Source organism: Eurypyga helias, unplaced genomic scaffold (genome assembly GCF_000690775.1).
Source record: "Eurypyga helias isolate BGI_N326 unplaced genomic scaffold, ASM69077v1 scaffold13594, whole genome shotgun sequence".
Lineage (NCBI taxonomy): Eukaryota > Metazoa > Chordata > Aves > Eurypygiformes > Eurypygidae > Eurypyga > Eurypyga helias.
In genome coordinates this window covers 5,471-23,413 of record NW_010244405.1, presented here as the reverse complement: position 1 = coordinate 23,413, position 17,943 = coordinate 5,471, and the positions used below count along the sequence as shown (strand labels likewise).

Sequence of the window (17,943 nt, the reverse complement as noted above, 5' to 3'; positions counted from 1 at the left end):
GAGACCGTGTCGGTGTCATTAACAGCTGAATTACGCTTGCAGGTTTAATTGCCTTGGAGAAAGGGAAGGCCCATTTTTTAAACGGTAAATTGTAACTCTGGAACGTGTTTCCCTACCACACACCAACACTCGGGACATTGCCAAGCCCCAGTTTCATTTCACGTGTCCATCCCAGGAAGTGCACTGGGAATGCTGGCCTTTTGCACTTTAGAAGGAGGGAAAAGGCTGCTCTTCTCCCTATCTGTACACACACTCCTGCATCCCACCAAAACACATTCCATAAATCCATCCACAAACATCTTCACCGCGGGTCCGAGAGCTCCTCCACTACAGACGCCAAACCTGGACCGCAGCTGCTTACCATGGGAACAGGGAAGGATCCTGAGCTTGTCTCCATCCTCGTACTCGTCCAGACAAATGGCACAGACATCGTATTCATCTCCTACAGCACACAACGGGAACCAGTTTAACTTCAACGACTCGCCCAGGCCTTCCCCCACACCCGCAGCGGCTCCCGGGCTGAAGCTGCCACCGCTCTCCCGAGCCCACCCGGGGACAGGGTCCCCGAGGCTTTACAGCCGACTGCCAGGCTTCTCCCCCTACCAGGGCTGCAGCGCAGCCACCTCCCCCGGGTCCAGAAAAACATTGTAACTCCGCAAGCGCCCTCTGGAATATTCTGTTGTTCCTATCAGAGTGAGAGAAAAGGGTTTAAAATAGAGGATTTGCTTTCCTACACAGGGATCAGTTGCTTGGAAAACTTCGGCAGGAAACCAGCAGACACTGAGCGGGTGAAGCAGCACCAACACCACGCGGAAGGACAGTCTGGTCGCGGGAGGGTTCGCATGGTGCTGCGGCTCAAAGCGCCCCGTCCATCGCTGACCAAAACACAATCGCTCCTGCGAGCCAGTTCATCCCTGTTGGGGTTTACAGGGGCTTTCCAGCAGCGTGCTGGCGCCAGTCCGAAGGAGCACGCGCGCAGAAGGTTGCTCCCAGCCACCAAAGTCCCGGTGGGAAAAGGCACGCAGCAAGGCAGGGACCCCGTGAGAGCAACGAGCCCCCCACGATCACAACACTCCAGGGGTCGAGATGGTAGATCTTGTTCCCAGTGCCCTCAGGGCAGCCTTCCCCACCCCCTTCCAACTTCTTCCAAGTCCCACGTGACCTGAGCCCCCCCCGGCAGGCAGTACCTCTCTGTTCCCCACTCCTGTCCCTGCAGGATCACCCGCATCCTCTCCCAGTGAACTTCCACATCGTCTCCGGACTCGGTCGCACTAAATCCTGGCTGGTGCTGGCACTGAGGGTGGCCCTGGGGGGCTCAGACCCAAGTGCGTGGCCAACTGTGCCAGGGCCCGAGTCAGAGCCTCCTCCGTGAACGATCCCACAGCCATCGTGGCGCCGCACGGCCTGGCACGCGGGGCTTTGCACAGCAATTCCCGTGCTGCTCCCAAAGTGCTGCCCCAGCATGCGCCAGACGGGAGAACGGGACAAATCACGCCCCGAGCGTGTCCAGTAGAGCTGCCACAGCACAGGCACGGTCAGAGCGCTGCTTCAGGGAAACGGTGGAAGTCTCGGGGCCGAAGCCAGCGAGGTGCAGCCACAGCAGGCCCAGACCCGGGTGGTGAGCTCACCCCGCGCTGCCGGGAAGCTCACACGCGAAGCATTCCCTTCGCCCTGATGAAGCTAGCCGGCAGGAGGGCCCCTCTGGAAACAGCTCGGCGCTTGTTCTGGTGCTGCGTGGCTGAACCCGGCGCATCTCCACAGGCGGCAGCATGAGCCACGGCAGCTCCCCAGAGCCCGTTTTCAACGAAAGCCTCCGTTCTCATGTGCCCCTCCGCACGGCGCTGCCCTCTGTCCAGCACGCGAGGAGACAACGCGCATCCCGCAGAACTCGGAGCTGGGCCCCAGCCGGGGAGGAGCCGAGCTTTCCACGGAAGCTGTGAGCGGACACAGGTGACGCCGCTGGCTCCTCCACGAGGCGCAGCCCCAAAAGGTGAGCTGCCACCACCGCTCCAAGCTCAAGTGTCACATGGAACGCAGCTTCGGGAACAGAGAATCAGCAAAATGAGCTGTCTGGTGACAGAAAGGAGGCAGAAGTGCTACTCTTCTGTTTGAGTTCAGGTAAGGCAGTAATACCTAAAGCACAAACATGGACACTTCGAGACTCAGCAGTTCCGAAAAGCAGCTCGACCAGGACTTTCATTAACCCTGTCAGTGCCCTTCCCCAGGAAAAGGAAGCTTAACGATGGGGCTGCTTGATTGATCCGAGTTTGGGTTTAGCTGCATCGTTACAGCGCCTTTTGCAGCATTCCAATGGCAAAATCCTGCCCACGATGTGAACCCCAGCCGTACGGGACGGACTTCCGTAGTTGTTTCCCCACTGGGTCCGGCACTGCCATGCACGTGGCTCTCCGAAGCCTACAGCCACTAACGCCGGCTGGGCTGCGCGCCTTCAGCAGGGAGCACGTTCATGGGAACGGCTCCCTTCCAGGCTTTTCCAAAGGTGCTGTCCGCGTTCTCAAAAACACATCCGCCGCCTGATGGGGAACCTTTCTTCTGCAGGGTGAACACACAGAGCAGGATCTCACGCGGGGCCATGGCTGTTCTGCTCTAAGGGTGTTCCCTACGGGCTCCAACACTTCAGCGGTGCTGCACAGAGCGGAGCGCACAGCCGGCCAAGGGCTGTCCGTGGCGGGACCACGGGGGGTGGCAAAGGAAGCCAACCTGCATGCCATTCCTCTGTCTTCTGTGTTCCTTGTGCAGCCGAAACTCCCCACTCAGGCGTGCGGAGGCAGCGACTCCCAGATTCTGGGTTCATCAGGCACCTGCCCACTCAGCGAGGTCCCACCTTTCAGCGTAGGAAAACACAGCTTCATTCCTTCACAGCGTCGCCATAGCGTGCCCACAGAGCTCTGCCGCAGCAGCCAACACGCAGTGCTTCCGTGCTGACAGGAGGGAGGTTACGCGGGCGCCTGGCTGCAGCCGAGGTCTGAGAGCCCTGGCAGGCCCTGCCCCGACTGCGCTTAGCGTGCAGCTCAGCGAGCCTGGGAGTATCACTGCGCTGTTCCTGGAGGAGTTCTGCAACACACCAGCTCACAACACTGAGAGCCTGTAGTTTTCTAAGCTGTTCTCCGAATATCCCGACTTGCTGATGGTTCGTGTGCTTCCTGCGTTAACGATCCTTCGGCTACACCCGCGTGCAGTCGCCCCCAGAGGACAATCCTCACCCCGATGCCGTCTGCCAACCGACTTCCAGTAATCCCAGGAAGCCAGCTTTCTCCCAGGAACCCAGTGACAGCAGCGAAGCCACTGCCAGATGCACAAAGCAGGGCAGGAGAACGGCCAGCATCTTCAGCATCTCAGCCTCAGCATCTGGCCAACGTTCCGATCTGTCCCAATACCAACGGATTTTTAAGAATTCGCCAGAGACAAAAGAAAATCCAGCTCTCCTCAATCCAGGACTGCAGGCAGAGGAGCTAGTTTCCCCCACCCGTCCAAAGCAGAAGGTAAGCTAGCCTGGGTGTAGCTTCAAGACGCCTGACGTGAGTGGACGGCACAGTAGTGACTCGGAAATCCCCTTCCCCGTACGCACCACGACGCAATGCACCTTCACCAGAGCTGCCAACGGCACTGCTAGTCCTGGGTCAAATTTTGTCCTTTTGGTAAAAGGACTTGAGGAAAGTAATGTAAGGGAGAGATTTCACAGAAGTAGAACCAAAGTGTTCCAAAGCTGTCCCCGCTGAGGGTGGGGAGCACTGGAAGAATTCCTTCCCCATGTCCCATCTCCATCTCCCTCTTTCTGTTCAAACCCGTCACCCCTTGTCCTGTCACTCCCTGCCCTTGGGAAAAGCCCCCCCCAGCTTCCTTGTAGCACCCCCAGGCACTGGAAGGGGCTCTGAGGTCTCCCTGGAGCTTCCCTTCTCCAGGCTGAACCCCCCAACTCCCCCAGCCTGTCCCCAGGGCAGAGGGGCTCCCGCCCTCGGAGCATCTCCGGGGCCCCCTCCAGACCTGCTTCAGCAGGTCCATGTCCTTCTTGTGCTGAGGACTCCAGGTGGGAGTTCCAAATCAGGGGAACAACGCGTCACTGTGGCTGACCGCTGTGGTCACTAATGAAAGCCAACAAGGAACTTGGGTGGCACTTCCGCACTCATTTTGCGGTACGTGATGCAACACTGATTCCCAGCCCCGGTCTGCGTATGGAGCCTGCCCTGCTTCCATCAAGGAAGTGTTGGAACTCCTCATCGGTGAGAACAAGCCAAACCCTTTGTGTGTTTTCACCCCTGACTCTCCAGACCCGCACCTCAGATTTGTTTTGGTGTTAAAACAACAGGTCTAATGAGTCAGAGAGCAATCCACTTGCCTTTCTTAAATTTATGTACAGGAATTTTCTTGAGCTGATCCTTCCTAAGCCGATTCCTTCTTGCTCTGTGTCTGTCTTGCACGAATTTAGTGATCTGGGAACAGAGAGAAGTCAGACAATGTGAGCAGCAAGTTAACGCAGTAAAGGACCAATAAAAGTTCGGGTTCTAAGTCTCTGCAGCAAGTTAACGAAAAGGGAACCCAGCTCAGAGGGAGTCACCCCTGCCCTTGCCCCGACTAACGGCTGAGGCCAAACAAGCCTAAGGGATGTTCTCCATGACCGTGGCACTTGAAACTGAAGACACATAAGCTTGTTCTGGAAGAGGGGAAAAAAGGGTGTCCATACTCCACAGGAGCAGCCACCGCTACAGTGCTGCACTGAGGCCCACGCACAGCGGGGAGGCACTTCCACAGCAAACAGCTCATTCCCTTGGCCTGTTCTGCCCCAGGTTCAGTTACCGCAGCTCTTTCAGAGGACTACTCCCACGTTCACCCCAAGTGTTTGCATCGTACCCAGCGGTACTCTGGGGAGGAGCAAAGGGGTTACTTCAAGCCACAGTTACTTGCTGTCTGCAACTGTACGAAAGATTCTGCGTCCATCCTCCTGATGGCTCCCAACGCTATTCCTGTTCAGCTCGGAATCTGACATTCTTTTTCCACCATGATGACAAACACAGAGCCACCACCAGGCCTGACCCAAAGCACACCCACCGACAGGCCTGCTGCAATCGTAGAGGCACTCTGCACCCCCCATGCTCCATAACCGTCCCTCGCCCTGGGAGCCCGGGCGGCATCGGTACACATCACAAGAGAGTCTCTTTTTACAGGAACGTGGGTCTTATGGACAGATTATTAGGGCCACTTGAAACCGTAGTGAACCTTGGCAAAATAGAATTTATTTATCCCTCTGCATCACACCTGGCTTCACCTTTCAAGCATATTTGGATCTAAACAGTTCTTTCAGACCCTTTTTACGCCGGCTAACGACGAGCTCCACGCGTGAACTGCGGGCTGCCCTGCTGCCGTTCAGATGCTTACTGACAACCAGGCCCCCCCTCATTCCTCAGCTAAAAGCGGGCTTTGCTGAAAGAAGCAGGGCCGAAACCACAAATGGACAAGGACCAAATCCAACCGGAACCTCCCTGGGATCTCGTTCACTGCACCAACTGACTGGTGCTCTGATCTGTCAAGGTCTCTCTGTTAAGGCCCCTCTACACACAAGGGAATCAGCATCTCCTAATTCAGTATCCTTGGCAAACACCCTCTAAACACCTGTCCCGCACACACAGCGGAGGTAACCCTGACTTACGGACATACAGCGTGATTGCCTCCTGGTTCCTGACTGGTTTTCTTCTACAACATGACCCTAAGACGTGGAAAGAGCCATTCATTTCAGCCCTGCCTACACACTGACACTACCAGAGGAGAAATTCCAGTCTCGCAGCCTTTGCTTTCCTAACTGGGACATATCTGGGAGAACAAATTCTTAATCACAGTTCACAGACGTGCCCTGGTTCACATTTCCTCGCAGTGCACAAGCAAGGCAATTAGTAAATGAGTTTAAGCGCCTGAAATCTTCCTCCCCAAACGTTTATTTCTCTTCTCACCACAAGTTCCTTTGGGACTGCCCAGATGGTTCTTCCCTGTATGTTTTATCTGGAATTGGGAACTCTCAGATTCACACACAGAGTAAAACATTGTTCTGATGCAGAGCATCGGCACGCTGACACAAAGCCATGCAGCTTTTAAAAGGCCAAATCAGAAGCAGCAGTATCTGTGACAGGCAACACGTTTAGACCGGATATAAGGAAGCAAGTTTTTATGATGTCAGTGGGGAGCACTGGGACAGGTTCCCAGAGAAGCTGTGGATGCCCCATCCCTGGGAGTGTCCAAGGCCAGGCTGGATGAGGCTTGGAGCAACCTGGTCTGGTGGAAGGGGGTTGGTGGCGTGAGGTCAAGATCATTTTTTAAGGTCCCTTATGACCCAAATCATTCTGTGATTCCGTGGCTTCTTCCAAGAGAACTCAGCCCCTCAACTGTGAGCCGCTGTAGGTAACATGTACCCGAACATTGGCGCAGCAGGCCCCACGCTCGCCAACACCCGCAGTAACAGCGAGACCCGCACCGTGGAACAGTGGAACTAGCGTTCACTGAGCAGTACGAGTTCGGAAAGGGGGGACGTACTCTCAGTGCACGAGAGCACAAGGAGGGGTGGTTCTTCACGGGGCAAAGAGCAAATGCTTGGCAGTGGAAGAACAGCAGAGAAGACAGTCCTGTGAGAGTATTATGTGCCAGGCAGAACACCCTAAGGGTTCCTGCCATCCCTTTGCCAAAATTCTGCTCCTGTTCATTATTCGAGAAAACACAGGGTTCCAGGGAAGCGTGGTACAAGTACGTACAGTACAGACAGCTTTCGCCGCTCCTTACTGCACCCCACCGCTGGGCTCCAGCCAGGGACAGTTCTGTGATGATTTGTTTGATACATGTCATTAAAAGGGGAAACTTACCATAAATATGACGATGAGGATAAGACAGATCCCTACTATTATTAGGAAAGGGATTAAGTAGTACTCCAAAGGAAGACTGAACTCTGGGATCAACACAACGTGGCCACTGTGGGGAGAAAGAGATAACGCCTTCTAAACAGGTTAGAACAGAATGAACAATGAACTAAAGAATAAACACAACAAAAGACACTACTAAAAGAAAAGGTTGTCACTAGAGAGGCTGACAGAACACCTACCTGTGCACAGCCACACGGGAAGCACAGCAGATACTGCTGTGCAAAGCCAATTAAACACCAGGATAAACCTGTTTCTTAGAACATTTTTGGAGTTAAAACTTCTTGCTGGCTTCAACCATAAATACATCCAAAGCAGCCAGGAACACAACTCCATGGCAGCTCCGATGTCAAATGAGGAAAAATCACACGACCACCAGAGCTGCTGTGAAGTCATCTTCTTTACCCACGCCCTGCGGGGTACCAGGGGGTTCATTTCAAACCACGCGGCATGGGAAAGCGTACACTCCGTCCTCTGGAATCACCGAATTGCAGGAGAGAAACCAAAAGCCTTCCTAGCGCACCTGATGCTACACTTGGTATGGGCAAGCACTGATCCTTAGGGACATGCAACCCATCGGCATCCTGTTGGCACAGGCGGCCAGAAACCCCCGAGAGGCACCACGTGTAAAAGCGCTGGCAGTTCTGTAATCCGCAGATTCCCCGGCACGGGAAGGCACGTGGGGCTCGGCCTGGAACTATTAATAATGGACGTTTTCGGATTTGTTGTGTGGTGTTTTGGTTTGGCTTTTTTAAAGACCAGCATCTGCCTTCCAAGGGAGCTGACAGGCACCGTGGAAGGAACACGCCCTCAGGTCTGAAATACGCACGCTCCCGAACACCGCCGAGCCCTGGATCGTTAGCTGAACTCCTGCTTAACGCCGTGTGGAAGTGAAAGGGGCAACAGTTAATAAATCCATAAATCCTGCCGGAAAGCAATTCATCTCCCGTTTTGAAAGGCCTTCTGCCCACTGCTCTCGGGCAGAGGGTTTCACCCGGAACACCACCAGCCGCTGCCACCCCACCACCCCGTCTTAAACCCCTGAAGGTTAAAAAGAGGCGATGCCAGGAGAAACACGGCTGCACGCCAGGTAACTTACCCCTTCTCATAGGTGAATTCTTCTTTAAGGGCATTGGCGGACGTCTCGCCGATAAAGACAGACGGAATGTCGATCTTCTTCAGAGCCTCGACTGGATTACGAACAGGAAGACACAGCTGTCAGCAGGCGGAGACTGTAGGGGCACTCTTCAGACGCACCATCTGACCCCCGCGAGACCACCACGTTGGCAGGACGCCATTAACCACCAGACTGATGCGCACGGGCTACATCTGCACGTCACGGAGGAAGCAAAGCCGGCTTTCCTCCCGAGCACCCGGGGGCTTCGCGGCAGGGAGAGGTCGAAACCCGCAGGGCAGTATTTAAAGGGAGCATAAAGCCACAACATGCTGACAGACACGAGGCATCGCCAGAGCATCATTCTCACTCAGCCCTGATGAAGTCACACAGCTACACTGATTTCCAGAATTTCTGGCAACTCATACGATTCTGTGAGCTGGTACCGTACATTCCAGCTAACCCCGCTCCCTCCTTTTCACCCTGAGCCTCAGTGAACACACGGCGACGCGCTGGGGCCAGAACAGGCCAAAGAGAGGAGAAGCAACACTCCCCACTCCTTCATCTCGGGCTGAAGAAACGGGATGAAGTGGCTCCCCTTCTCTGCTTACCTGCGAAGGCAACGAGCGGCACGAGCGAGGAACTATTGACACACGGATCCCTTAACCTGGAAAACCTGCTCCTCAGCTCTGCCGCAGGTGAGTCTGCGCCCGGCGTACGCCTCACGTTTCAGAGTCAGGGTGCCTCGAGCTCGGTCTGTGCCGCAGCACCGGGGCTCCCCAGGCAAACGCATGCATGGCCTAGTGCCACCTCACACGGGCCAGGCCCGCGCTGCTGGGAGTTTGTTCTACATTCTGATTCCTCAGGGAAGCCCGACAAGGAGATCCGCAGGGTTGGCAATGCACTGAAACCGTTTCACGTAGCCGCCTGGGCTACCCAGGTGCCACGTGGTTCACTCAACGGCGGCTGCGCTGGCAAGGGCCGTGCTCGTTCGCACTCACGTTCTCGTCACGGGGAGCAGGCTCAAGCAGGGGACAAAATGAAGCCTCGAAAGTCATGGCCATGCTATGGACACACAGCACATTCCGTACAACAAAGCCCACATCGATTACAAGGTGTTCTCAACACACCCACAACGGAAAGTGAAAATCAGAGACCCGCTGCCGCCAGAATCATTCCGAAACGGCAGGCTGGTCTCTAAAGCGCTTTCCCCAACCGAAACACCGAGAGCTTGTCCACGCAGTACTTATCCATGTGAAAGAAGGGCCCTTTCGGCTGAAGGGACAGAGAACGCACACAGCAGCGCAACACAATGCAGCCACTAAGAAATACGGAAGAGTGGTTTTCTGCAGCCTGACATCCTGTGAGCCGGCTGTCTTACTCCGCCGGCATTTCTACTTAAGCAACACCACGTCAGCCGTTCCCCAGATCGGTCCCTCCATCCCTCATACGCGTGACTCCAAGCACTGGGACCGCAGTTTAAAGGGGAAAACGTGCAAACCCAATGCCACAAACCACTCCCAAGCGTGGGTTCGTACAGGGCATGGGCCAAAGTGTTTAAAGTAGGAGGATTGCTGGTTGGGGCGAGGCTTTTTCCTGCTTGTGGGGGTTTGGGGTTGTTGGCTGGGTTGGTTGGTTTTTAAACGGTGGCTTCGCGGTTCTTGGTTGTTTTTTCCACCTGGGAGTCCACCTCATCCTTTGTACTGACACTCCAGTGGGTGATTTCCAAACAGGAGAGAAGTGATACCTGTACTTACTGTCGTTGGATCCCATGCTTATGAGGTCATCAGAATCAACATTGTGGACTATCGCTGCCTTGTAGCCAGCTCTCTGGGCATTTAACACCTGCAAGCCACACAACACGACGTTAGTGTTCTGCTTCAAACACTGCTTCCGAATGCAGTGACCAGCCCATGCCCCCGACAAGCTACGCTGCCAGGGAACTACAGATCTCAGCACGTCATCATCTGCAACGCATCACCTTTCAAAACTCACGCCGTTCCTCCTACGCCTGCGTTATTACATTGTTTTTCCAGAAAAATCGTTTAATATTGTCTGCAGGCACACAGTTCTCAAGTATCTTAAGAACAGGGTTAAAACCTTTCTATTAGATAAAAATAGTACTTAATCGGAGTTGCAAACAAAGGCACTAACTCTGGTAAACTAGAAGTTACCACTCGATCGCTCAAAGTCACGCAAGTAGCATCTTTTCTGCACCTTTAGATGTGGGAATACCCCATCTGACAGCCCAGGCATCAGGCCCTTCCTCGTGGGAAGGTACAAGTATAAGCCGGGCACAGAGCGATCAACCCCAGTTACGTCTCTGGCACACAGCGGCTCCCTGTCCCTGCAGGCACAGCCCCAGGCCCAGTAAACGGCACTGGTTGCAGTTACTACCACTGACATCAACATAACTACGTCACAACTGTTCATCTTAGATACTGCTTCTGGCGCGCCCACGACAGACCAGAAACTCCTCGCGGGATGCAAAAAAGCACTTGAAAACCTTGAGGAACACTTGGGTTTCATCCTGTATTCGACTCCTGTTTCATAGAGCGTGACGAGCTTGGCTGTGGCTGGACAGAGTGGCTCTGACCCCAGCTAGGAAGGGACGAGTAACAGCTCTGCATCCACTTATTTAAGGAGCCCGTATTACATAAGGGGCAACCAACCAGTAAGTGCAACTCAACGGGAGATGACAGCTTGACACGCCTTGACCTGGGAAACACTTGGAGCACTTGCATGTCATGGCTCCACACAGCTTTCTGAATCCGCACAGACCAAGCACAGCATCTCCCTTACAAACCCCACACGTACAACCCAGCCTGACGGGACCCCGTCCTGCACATCACCCAGAAATCGCCACCACCTTTTTCAGGGCGGATGACCACCAGCGGATCTGGAAAACCTGGGGGGTGCTGGTGCTCCTTTTCCAGAGCTCTACCCCCGTCAGCAGAGGGGAAAATGCCCGTAATACACACACACTCCCCCCGTTTCTCACGAGATAAGCCAACACAACGAACTCGAGTTTGTATTTTTTAAGGTAACCAGGTCAAACCTCAGCTGCAGGACTGCACCTTTATAACACAAAGTCTTCATGCTAGAACATCTACCTGTCATACCCCCTCAAAACTATCCCCAACCCTGCCACTCTCCCCACCGACTGCGACACCACCGCTGCTCACGGGGTCTCAGTGTCAGCCACACGACAACCCAGCTATTAAAGGAAACTGGCGGACCCCGGGTCGCCCCCGCTGCCCTGCGATCCCCGGCAGCAGTCTAACTGGCAGGGATAGCGGACTCCTAATGCCTTCTACTCCAGCACTGCAGCATCCCGCGTCCTTGTTTGCCAGGTGAGCTGGCTCCGAAGCGGGCGACCCGACTGCTATACCTGCCTGCAGACAGCCAAATTCTGCTTTCCACTCCCATCAGTATCCCTCCTGCTGCGGGCTACGGATATTTTTCAGACACATTGTAAATTCCTTAAGAAACAGAGAGGTGAAAAAAGAATTCAAACCACCGCCAAACAATCGTACCTTGGTGTCGAAGTTGCACTCCAGCCTTCGAATTAACACGATGAAAGCACTGGAGGAGTTGTCCTTCAGTGGGGGAGGGGCTATAGGCTCACACGCATTCTCTGGCTTTGAATTTATGAGGAATCCCTAGAAAACAGGAACAGAAACAGGAGCTTGAGTTCGCTTTGTCTTAACAAAAGGGTTGGTAGACAAGGAGAGACAACTGTCCATTTCCATACAGCAGGGAAACAAATCCTTATCATCAGCTCAGTGCTACATCACATCCCTGACTATTTACGTTGACTCCTCAGAATCCGTGTCTGTGAGGAACCAGAACACTAGAGAGGAAACACAGTGTTTCCAGTTGCATCACCTGAAGTTCCTAACTCAGGCTCTGCAGTACGATTCAGCATAAAAAGGACTGCACAGGGGCAGGGGCCATGAACTGGAAACAGGAGGTTCACCCTGACCATGAGGACACCCTTCTTCCTTGTGAGGGTGACAGAGCCCTGAGCAGGCTGCCCAGAGAGGTGGGGAGTCTCCTTCCCTGGAGACTTCCCAAAACCCCTGGACTTGTTCCTGTGGGATCTGCTCTGGGGGATCCTGCTCTGGCAGGAGGTTGGGTGAGATGGTCTCTACAGGTCCCTTCCAACCCCTTCCACTCTGTGACCGTGTGGAACTCTTAAGACATACGGAGACTTGGGAGCGCTGCACTGTCACAGCCGAAGCAGCACCAACACCAGCTTCGCTCTTGGCAACTAAAAGGGGGAACCAGAGCAGTTTGGTGTGCAAGGTAACGCAGACCCAGCATACCAACAGCTGCTTTCCCAGGAGGAGGCTTGGCCTTCTCTTCATCCCAAACAGAACAGCACTGTCTCTGTAGGGTGTTTGTGCGGTAACGCCCGCGGGACAGGGGCCTGTGGTTGCTAACGCAGTGGAGCATCGTTTGGCATAAGGACATTGCTGTGAGATCCACGTTTAAGTCCATTTTACAGCCAGAGCAAGCTATCATAGAGAGACACAAACTGCCAGAGAACAGGAATACAACTCCTTGGCTTTATGCAAATACGGATTGCCAGAAGCTGCACTGCTCTGGGCTCAAGAAATTATCGGTACAGTTGTAGAGGTGTGCTTGAGCGCACTGACAGCGCTGGACAGAGAGAGACGCCATCCCCTCTGTAGAAACAGCAGTGGTTATGGAGAGTAACTAAACACAAACTCCCGTATAAACTGCCAGCTTAAACACAGATGTGAGTTTATGTACAGCGTGTGTGTACCAGCTGTCGGCTTACACGTACTGTCATACACAACCTTATGTCCTATCCATAAATACGCGTTAACCATGTATTTCTGACTACTAGCACCTTTGTTTTGAGGGGCAAAGCTGCACCAATCTGTTCTTTGCCCAGTCTGCGGCGACAGGCCCAACATTACACAGGCTGCAACCATTAACAGCAACGCCCAGTGGAAACTCGACTCTTTGCTGACAGGCAAGGTCAGGACTAACCCCGACGTGACCCGATTTCTCCCAGTGCTACCGCACGTACCTCAGCACCGCGGCCGAGGAGCTGCTCCTCCAAGGCGCAGGCACAAACAACCCAGCGCCGCGTGCCCGGGGCACACAAGCCACACCAACGCACCTGCGTTTACGCTTTGGCACCAGGTACCACCGAATGACAGACTGTGGTTTACGACTTGCACATTAATAAATCCTAATCATAAGCACCGAGGGAGTTTACTGGCTTCATCCTATTTCAACCAATACCACAGCGTTTAATAAAATAATTAAAAGCCTAATGCAAACCAAAAAAGTTAGTATTCTACTCATTATTCCTACCCAGGTGACAACATGTTCCTTAGTCAAGACAGAGCTGTCTAACAGTTAAAAGGTTAGAATCAAAGCTCCTTATGCCTATTTTTGATGTATTAAACTCGCTCATTAGTTGGGCAAATCACTTAATCGCCCTCTGCTTCCCTGTATTATCAGCACACAACCCTGGGCCCTAACACGCTCCTCCCCAGGACACGGCCCACTGGGTGTGCAAATGAAGTCTTCCCGAGGTTCATCTGCAGAGGAATTCTTAGGGTTACAGTGTGAGAGGGCTGGCCACTACTCAACCCTCCAGAGATGAGAAATCCTCCCAGTATTCTTTTTGAATACACAGAGGCAAAATCCAACCCGGCACCCAGGGACACCAGTGCGAGGTACGGTATCGGTACCGCCACCAGCTCAGAAAACAACGGTCAACAAACCTGCTCCTCAGAGCCCCATCGTTCAGCTCTTGTCTGTTAATAAAACTCAGCGAATGCTCCCGTACACACGCATGGCGGGAGCAGCCAAATTCTCCTCTTGGGAGGGAAGTCTCCTGTTCACAGGCAGCAGTTCCCAGCAGACCCTCTGCACACTCGTCGTGCATGAGCAGCGATTCATCGCTTCTGTATTTGTTTCTCCTCAGCACTGTTTTCATTTAACTTCCATCTTTTTTAGCTTACAAAAGAAGAGTCCAGCACATCCAGTCCCATATACATGTATTTTTTCAGGAAGTATCTGTAATATTTGTATTTTTACCTTCAAGCCTTCTGCTGGCAGTCTGTAGCCAAATCTAGCAGGTAGATCATCAAAGGTCTGGGTTCCATTTTCAAGGTTATACTAAGAGAAATAAAGTTTAAAGAAAATTCAGGTTTGCAACAAGAAAGAAATAGGTAACGAGTGTAAATAAACACCACCGTGTACTGGTTTAGATTAAGATCTCTGGACACAGGACCGTCTGTGACCACGTCAACGTGATCACAGGACTTGCCTTCCCTTCACGGCAACGGCGTTCTCTCCGTACCCAGCTGTAAAACTAGAAAGCGAGAGGTCACTGAATGAGCTGCACGTCAAAGTTTGCTTTCTACTGTCTCCAGCGCAAATGCCATCCTGCTGGCAGAGGCCCGGCTCCAGCCTCTAAAGAAACCGCGAGGAAAGAGGTGGGGATGGAGACACACTGCAAGGCAGCACGTTTGTCCTCTGCACCCCAGCCGCTCCGCCACCTCTCCTCATCTCCCACCCTACCGCCTCTTCTGGTCTCTTCTCTGTGGGACAAGCAATGGACAAGAGAAATGCAGGGAAAATCCTGGAAAGGGCGGTCAGGAATGTGCTGCCCAGGGAGGGGGGAGTCCCCCTCCCGGGGGAGTTTCAGAGCCGTGTGGACGAGGTGCCCAGGGACATTGGTCAGTGGGGGGCTGGGCAGTGCTGGGGTAACAGTTGGACTGGGTGGGCTTAAGAAGCTTTTTCAACCTAAAAGATTCCTTGATCCCATTTATTTTTATCCTGTATTTAAAAAATAACCAATGATGCTTCACACATACGTCACAGAACTTCACACAGACATACTCCTTCATTTGAGGCTGCAACCACGTGAGAACACGGAAGCATAACACCACTACTCAATCCATAGAGAATTTCTTTCGTGGGCAAACCCAAAACTTCGGCTGGAATTCTGCTCCCCAGACGGACAAGTCATTAAAGCACAAACTCTCTCCCAACTGTAAGATAGCTGTATGCCCTCAACTCCACGTGATGCTGTGCAAACATTCCCTTTTCCCTCGAGTATGCCAAGCATTCCACCAGCTCCCTCTCAGAGCTGGTTTAAGTGTCTAGCTCATCTCTTCGTGTCCTGCTTCAGGGACGTCCTCAGAACACATCTGCAACTTCACTTCCAGGAATAAAAGACACTTCACTCTCAGACGGAATTCTTTCTGAACACTGCGCACAGAAGCTTAAATAGAAGAAATTAAACTTACAAAATGGTTTTTCTAACTATTTCTGAGGTTGGGGGGTGTTTTGTTTTCGTTTAGGTTGGCCGGGTGTTTATCCTATTTTTGCTAAGGAAGGAAGTAGCAAGAAAGAACATCAGTTTTTTTATGAAAAGAGGAAGCCTGGGCTTGGGGAGAGGAAAGAGGGAGGGGAACGAGGTTTACAGTAGACAGCCAGTTTACAATTTCCCAACAGCACAGTGATGTCAGCTCCATGAGGAAGCAACTATCTGCACTGCTTCCTAAAATGTTTTATCTACAAAAAAGGAATCGCATAGTTACAACCCCAAGGTCCATAATTCAGTATTCCTCAACCCACGTTTTTATTTTAACTTTTAGCGTCACGGGGTTTCGCTCTGTTCTCCTAAATGAATGATACTCTGTTCCCAGCTTGCCTGGGCATCACTGTACGCAGCAGAGTCTAGAAACTGCAGTACTTGGCTTTCATTACCTCAGTGGCTTACGCTCCCTTCTTCAGACACACGTACCTTTCCCCCCAGAACTGCACTGCACATAGTACCGGTAACAAATAGCCCAGCAGCAACTTCTACCGCTGACCTCATGTTCATTGGGCTGCGCATTAGTCTGATCATTTCAAATTCCACACATCCAAGAACCACAGAATGGTTTGGGTTGGAAGGGACCTTAAAGACCACCTAGTTTCAACCCCCCTGCCACGGGCAGGGACACCTTCCACTAGCCCAGGTTGCTCCAAGCCTCATCCAGCCTGGCCTTGGACGCTCCCAGGGATGGGGCATCCACAGCTTCTCTGGGCAACCTGTCCCAGTGCTCCCCCCCCTCTGCAGGAAGAATTCCTTCCTGATGTCCCATCTCCATCTCCCTCTTTCCGTTCAAACCCATTACCCCTTGTCCTGTCACTCCCTGCCCTTGGGAGACGCCCCCCCTCCGCTTCCTTGTAGCCCCTTCAGGTTCCGGAAGGCTGCAATAAGGTCTCCCTGGAACCTTCTCTTCTCCAGGCTAAACAAGCCCAATTCTCTCAGCCTTTCATCATAGGAGAGACGCTGGATCATCTCCGTGGCCTCCTCTGGACTCGTTCCAACTGGTCTATAGCCTTCTGATGCTGAGGGTTCCACAGCTGGATGCAGCACTCCAGGTGGGGTCTCCCCAGAGCAGAGTAGAGGGGGAGAACCCCCTCCCTCGCCCTGCTGGCCACACTAGTATTATTCCTAATGACAGCACGGACTGTCAGCTATTTACAGTAGGTACCTAGGTGTAACACACGCCAAAACTCCCCTGGCATGGCCTCCAGCGCACACGCACCGTCGGTTTATATCCAGTTATATACATGTTTCTATACAGTTACCCTACAGATGGCATCCATCACCAAAACTCAAATTGCTGTCAGAACCAAATACTATGGGATTCTTTCACAGGGTTAACCCATGGGATAAGATGTCTGGTCGGACTGGAACCTTGAAATGACACAGGGAAGCAGGGGTCTGAGCACACCGCATCCGTAAGCACGTTTGAAAAGGTACATGTTGTTTAACTGAACTAAGCTGTTCAGGCAATCCCACTCCAAGCTGCAGCGTTTACTGTAATAACTCATCTGTTAATGGAACAGTTTAAAAGAAGATGCAATTCTATAGAGATTTCATCTAAGCAGAAAAATACTCCTGTACTTACGGCTAAAATATCTGCCTCCACGGGTAGAAGATTCAGGAAAGCAAATAACTGAACGGTCACAATCGTGTATATCTGAGTGGCAGACAACATCAGCATCCCGATGGACAGCAGCATACTGAACACCTGCAAGAACAAGGAACACCACGCTCAGGTCACACGGCAAACATCTTCCCATCACTTCACCAGGCCCCACTGCTCCGTTACAGCGCTTCCGAGGCAGCTGCAGAACACTGTTTCCGGCTACTTCTGACAACCCGCCCGACTCATACGCTCACCACGGAGACACAAGTCCCGCTTGCCAGGGGCACGCGGCTGCCAGGGAGCGCAGGCGGAGCGCCAAACCTGCGCGAGCAGCACGGCACGCAGCTGCGGGCAACACGGCAATGCCAGCGGCGCCCGGCAATGGCCACGCACACGGCGAGAACTATCCTCCGACAGCCCGATCTTCCCTTCAGGAAGCATTCCCCACGTACCCAGCGCGATTCCGCCGCAAGCATTCACCGTAAATACACACCGGCAAAGCCCATGGGGTGTAACAACGCCCCTCATTCCGTCAGCTCCAGCAACGGCCAGATGCTCCAACGGGACTTGAGGTCCGGGCGGCACGCGTCGTCGCCCAGGAAGCGTGTGCGGCCTTGGCGCCTTCCCAGCCAGCGGCCCAGCAGGCCAGAAGGCCGGCTGCGCGCAGCACATGAGCTCACAACGGCACGGGGAGCTCACGCTGCTTCGCGAAGACAAGCCCATCGAAACCGGCAGCAGAAGCAAGAGCTTGTGACTGGAAACGGGCACGTCTGGTGACAGAAACCCGCTTCCAAACTGCTGGCTGACCATTAATCAAACAAAAAAGCAGGGAGGAGAGGGGTTAGGGGGAAGCAAAACAAGTGGGTTTTTATTTTCCCTTTGCCATGCAAAGAGATTTTTTTAAAATGTGTTAAAAACACAAGTTAAGGGC

At 53.2% G+C, this 17,943-nt stretch overlaps 1 protein-coding gene across 1 annotated transcript; it reads right to left on the bottom strand.

Annotated features, from left to right (window-relative positions):
• Positions 1–361: 361 nt before the first annotated feature.
• On the bottom strand, positions 362–17,115 carry RNF13 (ring finger protein 13; the record flags this gene model as incomplete). Its single annotated transcript, XM_010149741.1, has 8 exons — positions 16,992–17,115; positions 14,116–14,196; positions 11,568–11,693; positions 9,789–9,876; positions 8,017–8,107; positions 6,864–6,969; positions 4,358–4,451; positions 362–442 (listed from the first exon to the last, which is right to left on the bottom strand). Coding segments are annotated over exons 1-8 (781 nt in total), but the record flags the coding sequence as incomplete, so codon positions are not given.
• Between the last annotated feature and the right edge of the window lie 828 nt (positions 17,116–17,943).